General features: G+C 48.4%; 2 protein-coding genes across 2 annotated transcripts in view; one reads left to right on the forward strand and one right to left on the reverse strand.

Moving 5' to 3' along the window:
- VPS36 (vacuolar protein sorting 36 homolog) overlaps window positions 1-2,816 on the reverse strand; it is a 57,715-nt gene extending 54,899 nt beyond the window's left edge. The window contains exon 1 of the mRNA XM_063951928.1: window positions 2,624-2,816. Within this exon, the coding sequence (XP_063807998.1) occupies window positions 2,624-2,719 (96 nt within the window). The 5' untranslated portion in view covers window positions 2,720-2,816. The remainder of the gene's footprint in view (window positions 1-2,623) is intronic.
- Window positions 2,817-2,921: 105 nt separating this feature from the next.
- The window catches only part of CKAP2 (cytoskeleton associated protein 2), a 112,726-nt gene continuing 101,515 nt past the window's right edge, over window positions 2,922-14,132 (forward strand). Inside the window, exons 1-2 of the mRNA XM_063951918.1 lie at window positions 2,922-3,211; window positions 4,782-4,869. Of these exons, the coding sequence (XP_063807988.1) occupies window positions 3,151-3,211; window positions 4,782-4,869 (149 nt within the window). The 5' untranslated portion in view covers window positions 2,922-3,150. The remainder of the gene's footprint in view (window positions 3,212-4,781; window positions 4,870-14,132) is intronic.

Raw genomic sequence — 14,132 nt, forward strand, 5'->3', positions numbered from 1 at the left:
ACCAAAACGGTAATGAAATGGTAATATACTGGTTACAACATGCGATGTGAAGGGGGTTTAACTGCTCAGACCCGTTTTAAGAACCGTTTAAAGAACAGTTTCAAAAGCAGGTTTTGCGATGTGAAAGCAGCATAACTCTCTCTGCACATGTTATATCTGCCCCACCTGCAGTGCACATGGTTTTGTCCAACTGCTAACAAATTTGCTTCTGCGATCAACTCTGAATTACCCCCACAGTTTATTTTCAATTGGTTTTGAATATGATATCGTCCAGATGGCGGCTTTTATTTGTGATTCACATTTGTAGTCTATTTCTGACATTTCGCATCATGAAGATCACTTTCATTTGTCTGGCTACATTAACAAGCAGAATGTTCGTTACTGGGCGGAAAACAATCCTCGTAAGCTTCATGAGAGGCCTCTAAACAGCAAACTGGTCTATCTGACAGCGAAGGTCTACACGCATCCACCAAAAAACATTAATGAACTGAAGACTGCTATGCACCATGGAATGACAATATCAATACAAAACCGATTGAAACTAATCTGTGTTCCATGCACTTTTAGATCATGTACTAACACTGTGAATAGCATTACCGTGCATTTTTTGTTAACCTTTAAAATCTGGGAGGATTTATTGCCTCCCCTTGTATGTGCACTTGGTACATAATCACATTTCTGATTTGTTAATCTACAATTAGCAAAGGAACAGAACTGTGGGCCTGATTCACAGTGGCAAGCAACACCGATACAGACGCAGCTGGCCGATGGTTTTAGTACTGCGCATCTGTCTAAGTCGCACTACAAGTAGTCAACAAGTGTCTGAGCAGGATTACATGTAATGCAGTAGTCCTGCAATGGTGGTCGTAGACTAGATTGAGACACAGGGATTGACAGATGGCGGTCCTTTGGGGGAGCTAACGGGGCGTGGGGAAAAAAAAAAAAAACAGGCATGTCACAGCCATTTTTACAGCATGTATCTGCCAGTAAATGCATCTTTGGGACATAGGCATCTAAGGCGCATCACGCATGTGTCCTGAATGAGCCCATACAGAGTCGCAGTTGCGATTTTAGGCACACACACGACAGAAATGTAGCGGGTGTTCCTGGGCAGTGATAGAGAAGTGGCATAGCACATGCACAGAGATGGTCCGTCTCATGGGCATGTTACGGAACTGTTTCAGTGAAAGTGGTTGGGCAGGTGCACATAAGCTCAACCGCTTACATAGGAGGCCACACTCGGACGGAGAAACCGCACCTGCCATATGGCTGGTGCTTCTGGGTATTACAGTGTGAACATACACAGACAGTGGGTGTCTCAGACCTTGCACACTGGGTGTACACAAGGGAAGGACTGTGTAGCAGCATTTGTATAAAGACGCAGACAGGCGATTACCAACAGATGCAGCTGCGGGCGCACCTGCATCCTTGTCTGAATCAGCCCACTGTGCTTACACTTCATAATGCACATACATTTGTTTTAGGGCTAGTTAGTTCTACCATCCGTTAGATGCCAGAGGTGGGGGTTGGGCATTAAGGGCTGCATAGACCGTCCTCAAACATGGAGTGACTTCAGGAACGGGAAACGTCAGACTGCAGAGTGCACAGAGGTGGGCTTATTCCATTAGGAACAGACGATCTTTAGTACCTATGGAAGCATACTGTGGACTGTACTGACTGACCCTTTAATGGTGAAAACAACACTCCCATCACTTAGGTGGGTGTATGAGAAAGTTTTGCAGGACAGTTCTCCTTCCTGCCATTTCTGTCTCACAACAGGCACAATGCTGACACGGCGGCCCTTCTGAAAAGGACAACTCACAAATCCCTATTTACAAAGCAAACACTCCGCCTTCATCTTTGTTGAAGTTGGACAAAGGGCACTTACAAGGCAACAATACCAGAACCTGTGCCTGCTCAGAATAAAAAGCAATGTTCTATATGAGTGGTAATGAGAAAATGAGCCATAATATGTGTACATTGCAACTCAAAGGTGTTTCTGTGACTTAATAGCTGTATTATTAATGTGGGAGGCGTTTCTCCCAACATACTGTACACAAGATTTCCTTGCAGTAAGACCGTATAGGCCTGAAATCACGCATACCCTCTATTTACCGCTGTACTCCAGCCCCAAGGACGGAACAGCTGCAGCGCCGGTTCTGAGCTACTGTCACGAGCGCTAGTAGTACTCTAGATGAATGCGACCTGCAATACTGATGCATTGCAGCCAACCCTACCCCTGCCTAAAGCAGCTGATAACAGAGGACAATGGCTTGTAGTGGTAAAACACATAGGCTAGGGAACGCTAGCAAGTAATTATGAGAAATACAATGTGCTTTTATACACTGGAACAACTAGTAATGTAATTACACTGGGAATCTTTGGCCATGTGAAAAAACCTAGGGGAGAATTAAATAGACAAAGGTACACTTGTGGATGTGTTACTATAATGACTCCCCTATTAGAGGAGTATATACAGAGCTGTGTTACTGCAGCACCACATCATAATCACCATCACCACTACCACTAGTGTGTACAACATCAACACAGGTGTAATGGGGCAGAGATCGTGTAAGCACACTGGCTGAGCACAGCCACACAGCTCCCAGGCATGTCTCCCAACCTTCTCCTCCCCGTCTGACAGGCGCACCCCCCGCTGCTGGATGACCAGGGTCTCATCAATGTCCAGCAGCCCGGTGCACCAGGAGAAACGGTCCATCCTCAGCCGCTGACAGGGAAGCAGCAGCAGCAGCAGCACCAGACTGACAGGAAGCAGGAACTGGCATTGCGCAGCCGCAGTGCTCCCAACAAGGGGCCAATGGGAGATCACACCACGCCTACTGCATTCCCTGCAGACCACGCCCCCTGCGCCTTCGCGGATAGGCGGGCGTTAGGCCCTCACGTGACCAGCGATTCAAAAATAATTCGCAGGAGGGGGGGGGGGGAAATCCCAAACAGACCCGACGGTCGTTGATTTAACCAGTCATTTCGTAGCCTACTCAGGGCGCGCTGTGATTGGCCCAGGTTCCAAGCGTTCACCAATCCGGTCAGTAGTCGTTGAGGACAGGGCGGATCTAATCTTGGGGATTTTCAAACGAGACGGCAGCGAGGAGGGCATAGTGCATAGGAGTAATAGCAGCTGTAGCGATCATGGCGAGTGTGACGGTGCAACCGCTGCCGGCCAGCCGGAGACAGCAGCCCATCCACCGCGGTGAGTAGTGCACCGGGGCCCTGTCCTTTCTCTTCCTCGCCCGTAGTTAGTGAGTGCTGGTCCCATGCCGAGCAGTGCTGGGGCTGGTGCTGCTCATGGCTGCAGTTCAGCAGTGCTGGCCATTCTCTGTGCTCGGAGACCCAGCAGTGCATGTTTTCCAGATCTCCTTTACGTTTTTTAAAAGATTCATAGGTGATCTGGAACGCTGTCATGTCAGGGGTCCCTGAAGACTGGGTGTACCCATCACTGCTATTGCCTATTTGGGCAGCTGTGTCAGTTTTGTCAGTTTCTACATTTGGGGGTGGGGATGTTTTTGTTATCTGCGTGTAGTAATTATTTCAGTAACAATAATTCCTTGCTATGCCACTGAGCTATTTAAATGCCATATTTACAATATGGGAACTTCTGTATTACTATATAATAGTGGCTGACACCCAGTTTCTTGACACCTCGCTCTTCTCACAAAGGGGTTTATGTACTAAGCCTTGGAGAGACAGAAAATACCAAATGTCATTTTTCACACAGCCTGTAACATGGCAGCTAGGAGCTGATTGGCTGGCGCTTTATAACTGCCATGTTACAGGCTATGTTTAAAAATAAAAAAGAAGACAGTTGGGGGCTGATTGGTCTATACTTTGTCTCCAATATATGGTACATAGGCCCCTTATAATCTTAAGTAATGCACTGAGACACCCATGGTGGGTCTGAGTAAAGCTGGGTACACACTAGCCCAGTGGTAGCCAACCCTGGGGCAGATGTATTAACCTGTAGAAGGCATAAGGAAGTGATAAACCAGTGATATGTGCAAGATGATAAAGGCACCATCCAATCAGATCCTAACTGTTAATTTACATATTGGAGCTGATTGGCTGGTGCCTTTATCACCTTGCACATATCACTGGTTTATCACTTCCTTATGCCTTCTCCAGGTTAATACATCTGCCCCCCTGTTCCTCGAGAGCTACCAACAGTTCATGTTTTCAGTTCACCTAGCAGGTGCAGTCATTACTCACTGACACATTTTAAAAGATCCACAGATGGAACTAATTAGTTAAATTGTGATTCTGTGAGGAGACCTGGAAAATGTTACCTGTTGGTAGCTCTCAAGGACCAGGGTTGGCTACCCCTGCACTAGCCCGATGGATCGTCCGGTCTGCCAACCTATTATCAGGCATGTCCAAACTGTGGCTCTCCAGCTGTTGTGAAACTACATATCCCAGCATGACCTGACACAGTTTTGCTGTCAGAGAATGCTAAAACTGGCTCAGGGCATGCTGGGATGTGTAGTTTCTTAACAGCTGGAGGGCCGCAGTTTGGACATGCCTGTATTAGATGATCGATAAGTGCATACACACTTACCAATTGTCGGCCTGATGTGTTGTGCACAATGTCATGACGGGGTGGGCATTTGCTGTCAGTCACTGGCGGCCTCTGCAGTACACACAGCACAAAGCGCCTAAATACTGTGTATATAGACTTTCAGCTGTGCTGCAGGGCTGTTGCGATAGGTTTACTTGCTAATTATCGTTGGCCAACCCCATTAACTACTGTTTCTGTTACCCTATACTAGAGCAAAGGAGAAAAAAGATGGAGGAATATTTATCCAGCAAAATGTCTACTAGGAAACCCAGCGTTCCCGTAAAGCAGAATGTGATTAGGTTAGTAGCTGTATGTTTAGAAGCCGTACAATGGTGGTCATTCCGAGTTGTTCACTCGCTAGCGGTTTTTAGCAGCCGTGCAAATGCTATGCCGCCTCCCACTGGGAGTGTATTTTAGCTTAGCAGAAGTGTGAACGAAAGGATCCCTGAGCACGGCCCTACCTGTTAAAGGGTTAATGGTCCCGTTCCCCGCTGACGGGACTCTAGCTCCTGAGGGAACTATTTGCAACCCCCACCACGGCGAGCGCACATTCCCGCAGCACGCCGCCACCCCAAACAGAGCCAGAAGAATGAAGAGTGGTGAGTACTAAGCCGACGTCCCGGTTAGTGGGTCGCCGGCCATTATGGCGGCATGAGGGTACGGAGACGCACGGCTTCTAAACTGGGCGGACTGCGTCTCCCGCTGTGTACGGACACAGACGCTGAACAGCGAACACAGTGCCCAGACTGGCAACATAGCCATAAAAGGAGTCTGTCTCCATTTTATGCACAAGACACGTACAGCCAGTATAAAAAAGTGCAGGAAGGCCGTGCGCCATTGAAGGGACTGGGCTCCACTATGAGTGGATCCAGCAGCTCACCAGCACCATTTTCCCTACTGAAGCTGACACAGATGCTGACTGTCAGGGACGCGCAGCACCTCCGGTGTGACTCCAGATTACCTCAGCGGTACCAGGGGGTCATAGCAGGGGGGGAACGATTATTAGTGTACTAAATCCCTAATCTAGGTACTTCATCTGTGACCCGGCTAAGCTTGGCATTAGCAATAAGGGCGCCGTGTGCTGGTTCTATACTCTGTGTTTCCCTGGAAGGGCTCTGTGGGTTAATTGTGCATTTAACCTTTTCCTGTGCGTGTGTGCTGTCACTATTACAATATGTCAGGCAAAGAGTGTGTTTCATGTAGGGCACAGTGTGCCTCTTCTCCAGGGGGTTCACTAGTGTGTACTCAGTGTAGTATCCCTTCACAGGCTAGTGGGGCAGAACCAGTATGGCTGGACTCCATTAGGGGAATGATTTCCTCCATTTCTACTAAGTTAACTCGAAATGAGAAAGAGACTCAATACTTAAGGCAGTCTATGGATGAGTAGATGAAAAAACTCCGTACTCAAGCCAGCGTCTCAGTCCCTTGCCATTTGTCCGCAAAAATGTCCTTTGGCCCACATCCTGCAATCTGACTCTGATGATGAGTGGTTAGACATGGAGGAGGGTGAGGTGGACTCATAGATGGGGGAGGGTACTCTGTCACAAGGAATAGAAGCTCTCATAGAGGCTATCAGAGAGGTTCTGCATCTCCCTGCTAAAGTCACAGAGGAGAGTGATGAATCTTATTTTCTCTATCGTCCTAGTGGATGCTGGGGTTCCTGAAAGGACCATGGGAATAGCGGCTCCGCAGGAGACAGGGCACAAAAAGTAAAGCTTTAGGATCAGGTGGTGTGCACTGGCTCCTCCCCCTATGACCCTCCTCCAAGCCTCAGTTAGATTTTTGTGCCCGGCCGAGAAGGGTGCAATCTAGGTGGCTCTCCTAAAGAGCTGCTTAGAAAAGTTTAGCTTAGGTTTTTTATTTTACAGTGAGTCCTGCTGGCAACAGGATCACTGCAACGAGGGACTTAGGGGAGAAGAAGTGAACTCACCTGCGTGCAGGATGGATTGGCTTCTTGGCTACTGGACATTAGCTCCAGAGGGACGATCACAGGTACAGCCTGGATGGTCACCGGAGCCTCGCCGCCGGCCCCCTTGCAGATGCTGAAACGAGAAGAGGTCCAGAATCGGCGGCAGAAGACTCCTCAGTCTTCTTAAGGTAGCGCACAGCACTGCAGCTGTGCGCCATTTTCCTCTCCGCACACTTCACACGGCAGTCACTGAGGGTGCAGGGCGCTGGGAGGGGGGCGCCCTGGGAGGCAAATGAAAACCTTTTTTGGCTAAAAATACCTCACATATAGCCTCCGGGGGCTATATGGAGATATTTAACCCCTGCCAGAATCCGTTAAGAGCGGGAGACGAGGCCGCCGAAAAAGGGGCGGGGCCTATCTCCTCAGCACACAGCGCCATTTTCCCTCACAGAAAGGCTGGAGGGAAGGCTCCCAGGCTCTCCCCTGCACTGCACTACAGAAACAGGGTTAAAACAGAGAGGGGGGGCACTAATTTGGCGTTAGAAATATATAAAAAAGATGCTATAAGGGAAAACACTTATATAAGGTTGTCCCTATATAATTATAGCGTTTTTGGTGTGTGCTGGCAAACTCTCCCTCTGTCTCTCCAAAGGGCTAGTAGGTCCTGTCCTCTATCAGAGCATTCCCTGTGTGTGTGCTGTGTGTCGGTACGTGTGTGTCGACATGTATGAGGACGATGTTGGTGAGGAGGCAGAGCAATTGCCTGTAATGGTGATGTCATTCTCTAGGGAGTCGACACCGGAATGGATGGCTTATTTAGGGAATTACGTGATAATGTCAACACGCGCCAAGGTCGGTTGACGACATGAGACGGCCGACAAACAATTAGTACCGGTCCAGACGTCTCAAAAACACCGTCAGGGTTTTTAAAAAAAAAACGTATTCCTTATTAGGGCCACACGTTAAGGGCAATGAAGGAGGTGTTACATATTTCTGATACTACAAGTACCACAAAAGAGGGTATTATGTGGGATGTGAAAAAACTACCGTAGTTTTTCCTGAATCAGATAAATTAAATGAAGTGTGTGATGATGCGTGGGTTCCCCCCGATAGAAAATATGGGCGGTATACCCTTTCCCGCCAGAAGTTAGGGCGCGTTGGGAAACACCCCTTAGGGTGGATAAGGCGCTCACACGCTTATCAGAACAAGTGGCGGTACCGTCTATAGATAGGGCCGTCCTCAAGGAGCCAGCTGACAGGAGGCTGGAAAAATATCTTAAAAAGTATATACACACATACTGGTGTTATACTGCGACCAGCGATCGCCTCAGCCTGGATGTGCAGAGCTGGGGTGGCTTGGTCGGATTCCCTGACTAAAAATATTGATACCCTTGACAGGGACAGTATTTTATTGACTATAGAGCATTTAAAGGATGTATTTCTATATATGCGAGATGCACAGAGGGATATTTGCACTCTGGCATCAAGAGTAAGTGCGATGTCCATATCTGCCAGAAGATGTTTATGGACACGACAGTGGTCAGGTGATGCAGATTCCAAACGGCACAAAGGTGTATTGCCGTATAAAGGAAGAGGAGTTATTTGGGGTCGGTCCATCGGACCTGGTGGCCACGGCAACTGCTGGAAAATCCACCGTTTTTACCCTAAGTCACATCTCTGCAGAAAAAGACACCGTCTTTTCAGCTTCAGTCCTTTCGTCCCTATAAGAGTCATATCTGCCCAGGGATAGAGGAAAGGGAAGAAGACTGCAGCAGGCAGCCCATTCCCAGGAACAGTAGCGTTCCAACCCTTCTGACAAGCTCTCAGCATGACGCTGAGACCGTACAGGACCCCTGGATCCTACAAGTAGTATCCCAGGGGTACAGTTTGGAATGTCGAGACGTTTCCCCTGCGCAGGCTCCTGAAGGCTGCTTTACCAAGGTCTCCCTCCGACAAGGAGGCAGTATGGGAAAAAATTCACGAGCTGTATTCCCAGCAGGTGATAATTAAATTACCCCTCCTACAACAAGAAAAGGGGTATTATTCCACACTATATTGTGGTACTGAAGCCAGAAGGCTAGGTGAGACCTATTCTAAATCTAAAAAAAAAAAAAAAAAAAATGTGAACACTTACAAAGGTTCAAATCAAGATGGAGTCACTCAGAGCAGTGATAACGAACCGGGAAGAAGGGGACTATCTGGTGTCCCGAGACATCAGGGATGCTTACCTCCATGTCCCAAATTTGCCCTTATCACTAAGGGTACCTCAGGTTCGTGGTACAGAACTGTCACTATCAGTTTCAGACGCTGCCGTTTGGATTGTCTACGGCACCCCGGGTCTTTACCAAGGTAATGGCCGAAATGATGGTTCTTCTTCGAAGAAAAGGCGTCTTAATTATCCCTTACTTGGACGATCTCCTGATAAGGGCAAAGTCCAGGGAACAGTTGGAGGTCGGAGTAGCACTATCTCGGATACTGTTACAACAGCAGGGGTGGATTCTAAAGATTCCAAAATCGCAGCTGATCCCGACAACAAGTCTCCTGTGCTTAGGGATGATTCTGGACACAGTCCAGAAAAAGGTGTTTCTCCCGGAAGAGAAAGCCAGGGAGTTATCCGAGCTAGTCAGGAACCTCCTAAAATCAGTGCATCATTGCACAAGGGCCATGGTAAAAAAATGGTGACTTCCTTCGAAGCAATTCCAGTCGGCAGATTTCATGTAAGAACTTTTCAGTGGGATCTGCTGGACAAATGGTCCGGATCGCATCTTCAGATGCATCAGCGGATAACCCTATATCCAAGGACAAGGGTGTCTCTCCTGTGGTGGTTACAGAGTGCTCATCTTCTAGAGGGCCGCAGATTCGGCATTCAGTTTTGGATGTTGGTGACCACGGAGGCCAGCCCGAGAGGCTGGGGAGCAGTCACACAAGGAAAAAATTTCCAGGGAGTGTGATCAAGTCTGGAGATTTTTCTCCACATAAATATAGCTAAGGGTAAATTTATAATGCTCTAAGCTTAGCAAGACCTCTGCTTCAAAGTCAGCCGGTATTGATCCAGTGGGATAAAACATCACGGCAGTCGCCCACGTAAATAGACAGGGCGGCACAAGAAGCAGGAGGGCAGTGGCAAAAACTGCAAGGACTTTTCGCTGGGCGGAAAATCATGTGATAGCACTGTCAGCAGTGTTTCATTCCGGGAATGGAAACTGGGAAGCAGACTTCCTCAGTAGGCACGACCTCCACCCGGCAGAGTGGGAACTTCATGGGGAAGTTTTCCACATAATTGTAAACCGTTGGGAATTACCAAAGGTGGACATGATGGCGTCCCGTCTGAACAAAAAACGGGACAGGTATTGCGCCAGGTTAAGAGACCCTCAGGCAATAGCTGTGGACGTTCTGGTAACACCGTGGGTGTACCAGTCGGTGTATGTGTTCCATCCTCTGCCTTTCATACCTAAGGTACTGAGAATTATAAGACGTAGAGGAGTAAGAACTATACTCATGGCTCCGGATTGGCCAAGAAGGACTTGGTACCCGGAACTTCAAGAGATGCTCAGAGGATTTATGGCCTCTGCCGCTAAGAAGGGACTTGTTTCAGCAAGTACCATGTCTGTTCCAAGACTTACCGCAGCTGCGTTTGACGGCATGGCGGTGGAACGCCGGATCCTAAGGGAAAAGGCATTCAGGAAGAGGTCATTCCTACCCTGGTCAAAGCCAGAAAGGAGGTGACCGCACAACATTATCACCACATGTGGCGAAAATATGTTGCGTGGTGTGAGGCCAGGAAGGCCCCACGAAGAAATTTCAACTCGGTCGATTCCTGCATTTCTTGCAAACAGGAGTGTCTATGAGCCTCAAATTGGGGTCCATTAAGGTTCAAATTTCGGCCCTGTCGATTTTTCTTCCAGAAAGAAGTGGCTTCAGTTCCTAAAGTCCAGAAGTTTGTCAAGGGAGTATTGCATATACAACCCCCTTTTGTGCCTCCAGTGGCACTGTGGAATCTCAACGTAGTTCTGGGATTCCTCAAAACACATTGGTTTAAAACCAGTCAAATCTGTGGATTTGAAGCATCTCACATGAAAAGTGAACATGCTCTTGGACCTGGCCTGGACCAGGCGAGTGTCAAATTGGTGGTTTTTTTCTCAAAAAAGCCCATATCTGTTTGTCCATTCGGACAGGGCAGAGCTGCGGACTCGTCCCCAGTTCTCTCCCTAAGGTGGTGTCAGTGTTTCACCTGAACCAGCTTATTGTGGTGTCTTGCGCCTACTAGGGACTTGGAGGACTCCAAGTTGCTAGATGTGGTCAGGGCCCTGAAAATATAGGTTCCAGGACGGCTGGAGTCAGGAAAACTGACTTGCTGTTATCCTGTATGCACCCAACAAACTGGGTGCTCTTGCTTTTAAGCAGACTTTTGCTAGTTGGATGTGTAATACAATTCAGCTTGCACATTCTGTGGCAGGCCTGCCACAGCCAAAATATGTAAATGCCCATTCCACAAGGAAGGTGGGCTCATCTTGGGCGGCTGCCCGAGGGGTCTCGGCTTTACAACTTTGCCGAGCGGTTATTTAGTCGGGGGCAAACACGTTTGTAAAATCCTACAAATTTGATACCCTGGCTAAGGAGGACCTGGAGTTCTCTCATTCGGTGCTGCAGAGTCATCCGCACTCTCCCGCCCGTTTGGGAGCTTTGGTATAATCCCCATGGTCCTTTCAGGAACCCCAGCATCCACTAGGACGATAGAGAAAATAAGAATTTACTTACCGATAATTCTATTTCTCGGAGTCCGTAGTGGATGCTGGGCGCCCATCCCAAGTGCGGATTATCTGCATTACTTGTACATAGTTACAAAAATCGGGTTATTATTGTTGTGAGCCATCTTTTCAGAGGCTCCGCTGTTATCATACTGTTAACTGGGTTCAGATCACAGGTTGTACGGTGTGGCTGGTATGAGTCTTACCCGGGATTCATAAATCCTTCCTTATTGTGTACGCTCGTCCGGGCACAGTACCTAACTGAGGCTTGGAGGAGGGTCATAGGGGGAGGAGCCAGTGCACACCACCTGATCCTAAAGCTTTACTTTTTGTGCCCTGTCTCCTGCGGAGCCGCTATTCCCATGGTCCTTTCAGGAACCCCAGCATCCACTACGGACTCCGAGAAATAGAATTATCGGTAAGTAAATTCTTATTTTAATATAAAGAAGAAATCCTCAGCCACTTTTCCTGTGTCAAAGGAACTAAATACCCTGTTTGAAGAACCGTGGGTTAATCCTGATAAAAAATTTCGAATCCCTTTACGGTTGGTATCATCTTTCCCTTTTCCTTCAGAGGATAGGAAAAAATTGGAAAATTCACCGATAGTGGCTGCATCAGTATCCAGGCTCTCACGAAAAAAATTGTATTGACTGTCCGGGGGCAGCCTCCCTAAAAGACGCGGCTGACCGTAAAATTGAGACTACGCTCAAACTTTGTATACAGCTGCTGGGGTGGCCCACAGACCCACTATAGCATGTGGGTGGATTACAAAAGCCACTGCTAAATGGTCAGGTAACCTTATTGACTGGTTAGACGCCTTACCTCATGAGGAGGTTATCGTGTTCCTGCAACATATACAGGACTCTGCGAACTTTATAGTGGAAGCGATAAAATAAATAGGCGGACTCCAGGAAAGACGTGGAAGGCCTACCCTTCACTGGCGAAGCCTTATTTGGAGATGAACTAGACAAATGAATCTCCAAAGCTACTGCGGCTAAGTACACATACCTACCTTCTGCAGCTCCTCCAACTAGGAAGGCCTTCTCAAGACCCACTTTACAGTCCTTTTGGACTGCCAAGTTTAGGGGCAAGGCCAGAGGTTCTTCTACCACCACCAGAGGCACTAGAGGTAAACCACGCAAACCAGCAACTGCAGGTTCACAGGAACAGGGTTCAAGCTCTGCTTCCTCAACCTTCAGCATGACGGTGGAGTGAGATGCCTGGAAGACTGGCAGGTGGGAGCCCGGCTAAAATTCTTCAGTCACATCTGGACAACATAGTGCCAGGATCCCTGGGTCATAGATCTTATTTCCCAGGGCTACAGACTAGAGTTCGAGGAGCTCCCACCTCAGAAAATTCAAATCAGGCTTACCAGTTTCACAAGAGGCAAGTATAACTTTACAGAACGCCTTTCAAAAACTGGTACAGACCCAGGTGATTGTTCCAGTTCGACCTCATCTGCAAAACAAGGAGTACTATTCCATATTGTTTGTTGTACTGAACTCGGACGGTTCGATGAGGCCGATTCTGAACCTCCAGTCTTTGAACCTGTACTTACGAGTGTTCAAATTCAAGATGGAGTCTCTGAGAGCAGTGATCTCAGATCTGGAAGTGGGGGAGTTCCTAGTTTCTCTGGGTATTAAGGATGCGTACCTTCACATTCCAATCTGGCCGCCTCATGAGGCTTATCTATGGTTTGCTGTGCAGGACTGTCACTCCCAGTTTGAAGCCCTGCCCTTTGGTCTCTCCACGGCACCGAGCGTGTTCACCAAGGTGATGGCCGAGATGATGTTACTTCTCCGTAAACGAGGAGTGAACATAATTCCGTACCTGGACGATCGTCTGATAAAGGCACCGTCCAGGGAGCGGTTGGCCTCTCAACCAGGCTACTCCTGGATCATGGGTGGATTCTGAACCTACCAAAATCTCACCTGGAACCGACACATAGGCGTCCTTTCCTGGGAATGATACTGTACACAGTCTGTTTCTTCCTTTGGAAAAGGATATGGTAATCCAGTCGATGGTTCGGGCTGTCCTGAAGCCAACCCGGATCTCGGTGCATCTGTGCATCCGCCTTCTGGGGAAAATGGTGGCCTCTTACGAGGCACTTCAGTACAGAAGGTTTCAGGCGAGGCCCTTCCAACTAGATCTATTAGACAAATGGTTCGGTTCGCATCTTCACATGCGCCTGAGGATCCCTCTGTCACCAAGAGCCAGCATCTCCCTTTTGTGGTGGCTAAAGACTTCTCACCTCGTCAAGGGTCGGCGGTTCGGGATTCAGAATTGGATTCTGCTAACCACAGACGCAAGCCTCAGAGGTTGGGGAGCAGTCACCCAGGGGGTGCAGTTTCAGGGAAGATGGTCCTTCCAATAAACATCCTGGAACTCAGGGCTATATACAACGCCCTTCTGCAGGCCTCATCTCTACTTCGGGATCAGGCCATTCAAGTCAAGTCAGACATTGTGACGGCGGTAACATACATAAATCGACCAGGGCAGAACAAAAAAGCAGAGCAGCAATGTCAGAGGTATCAAGAATTCTCCTCTGAGCGAAAAACACGCTGTGGCGTTGTTGGTGATCTTCATTCCAGGAGTAGACAACTGGGAAGCAGACTTACTCAGCAGACACGACCTGCACCCGGAGGGGTTCTGGTGGTTGACACGTCAGTGGGGATATCCACAAATCGACATGATGGCCTCTTGACTCAACAAGAAGCTAAAGCTGTTTTGTTCCAGGTTGAGGGACCCACAAGCAGTGGCGGTAGATGCTGTAACAACTCCATTGGTCTACCAGTTTCCTCCACTTCCTCTGATCCCAAGAATTCGAAAAAGGGAAAAGGTTCAAGCAACCCTTATTGCTCCTGACTGGCCACGAAGGGGCTGGTATGCGGATCTTCTCAAGATG

The sequence above is a fragment of the Pseudophryne corroboree genome, chromosome 2, assembly GCF_028390025.1.
Source record: "Pseudophryne corroboree isolate aPseCor3 chromosome 2, aPseCor3.hap2, whole genome shotgun sequence".
Classification (NCBI taxonomy): domain Eukaryota; kingdom Metazoa; phylum Chordata; class Amphibia; order Anura; family Myobatrachidae; genus Pseudophryne; species Pseudophryne corroboree.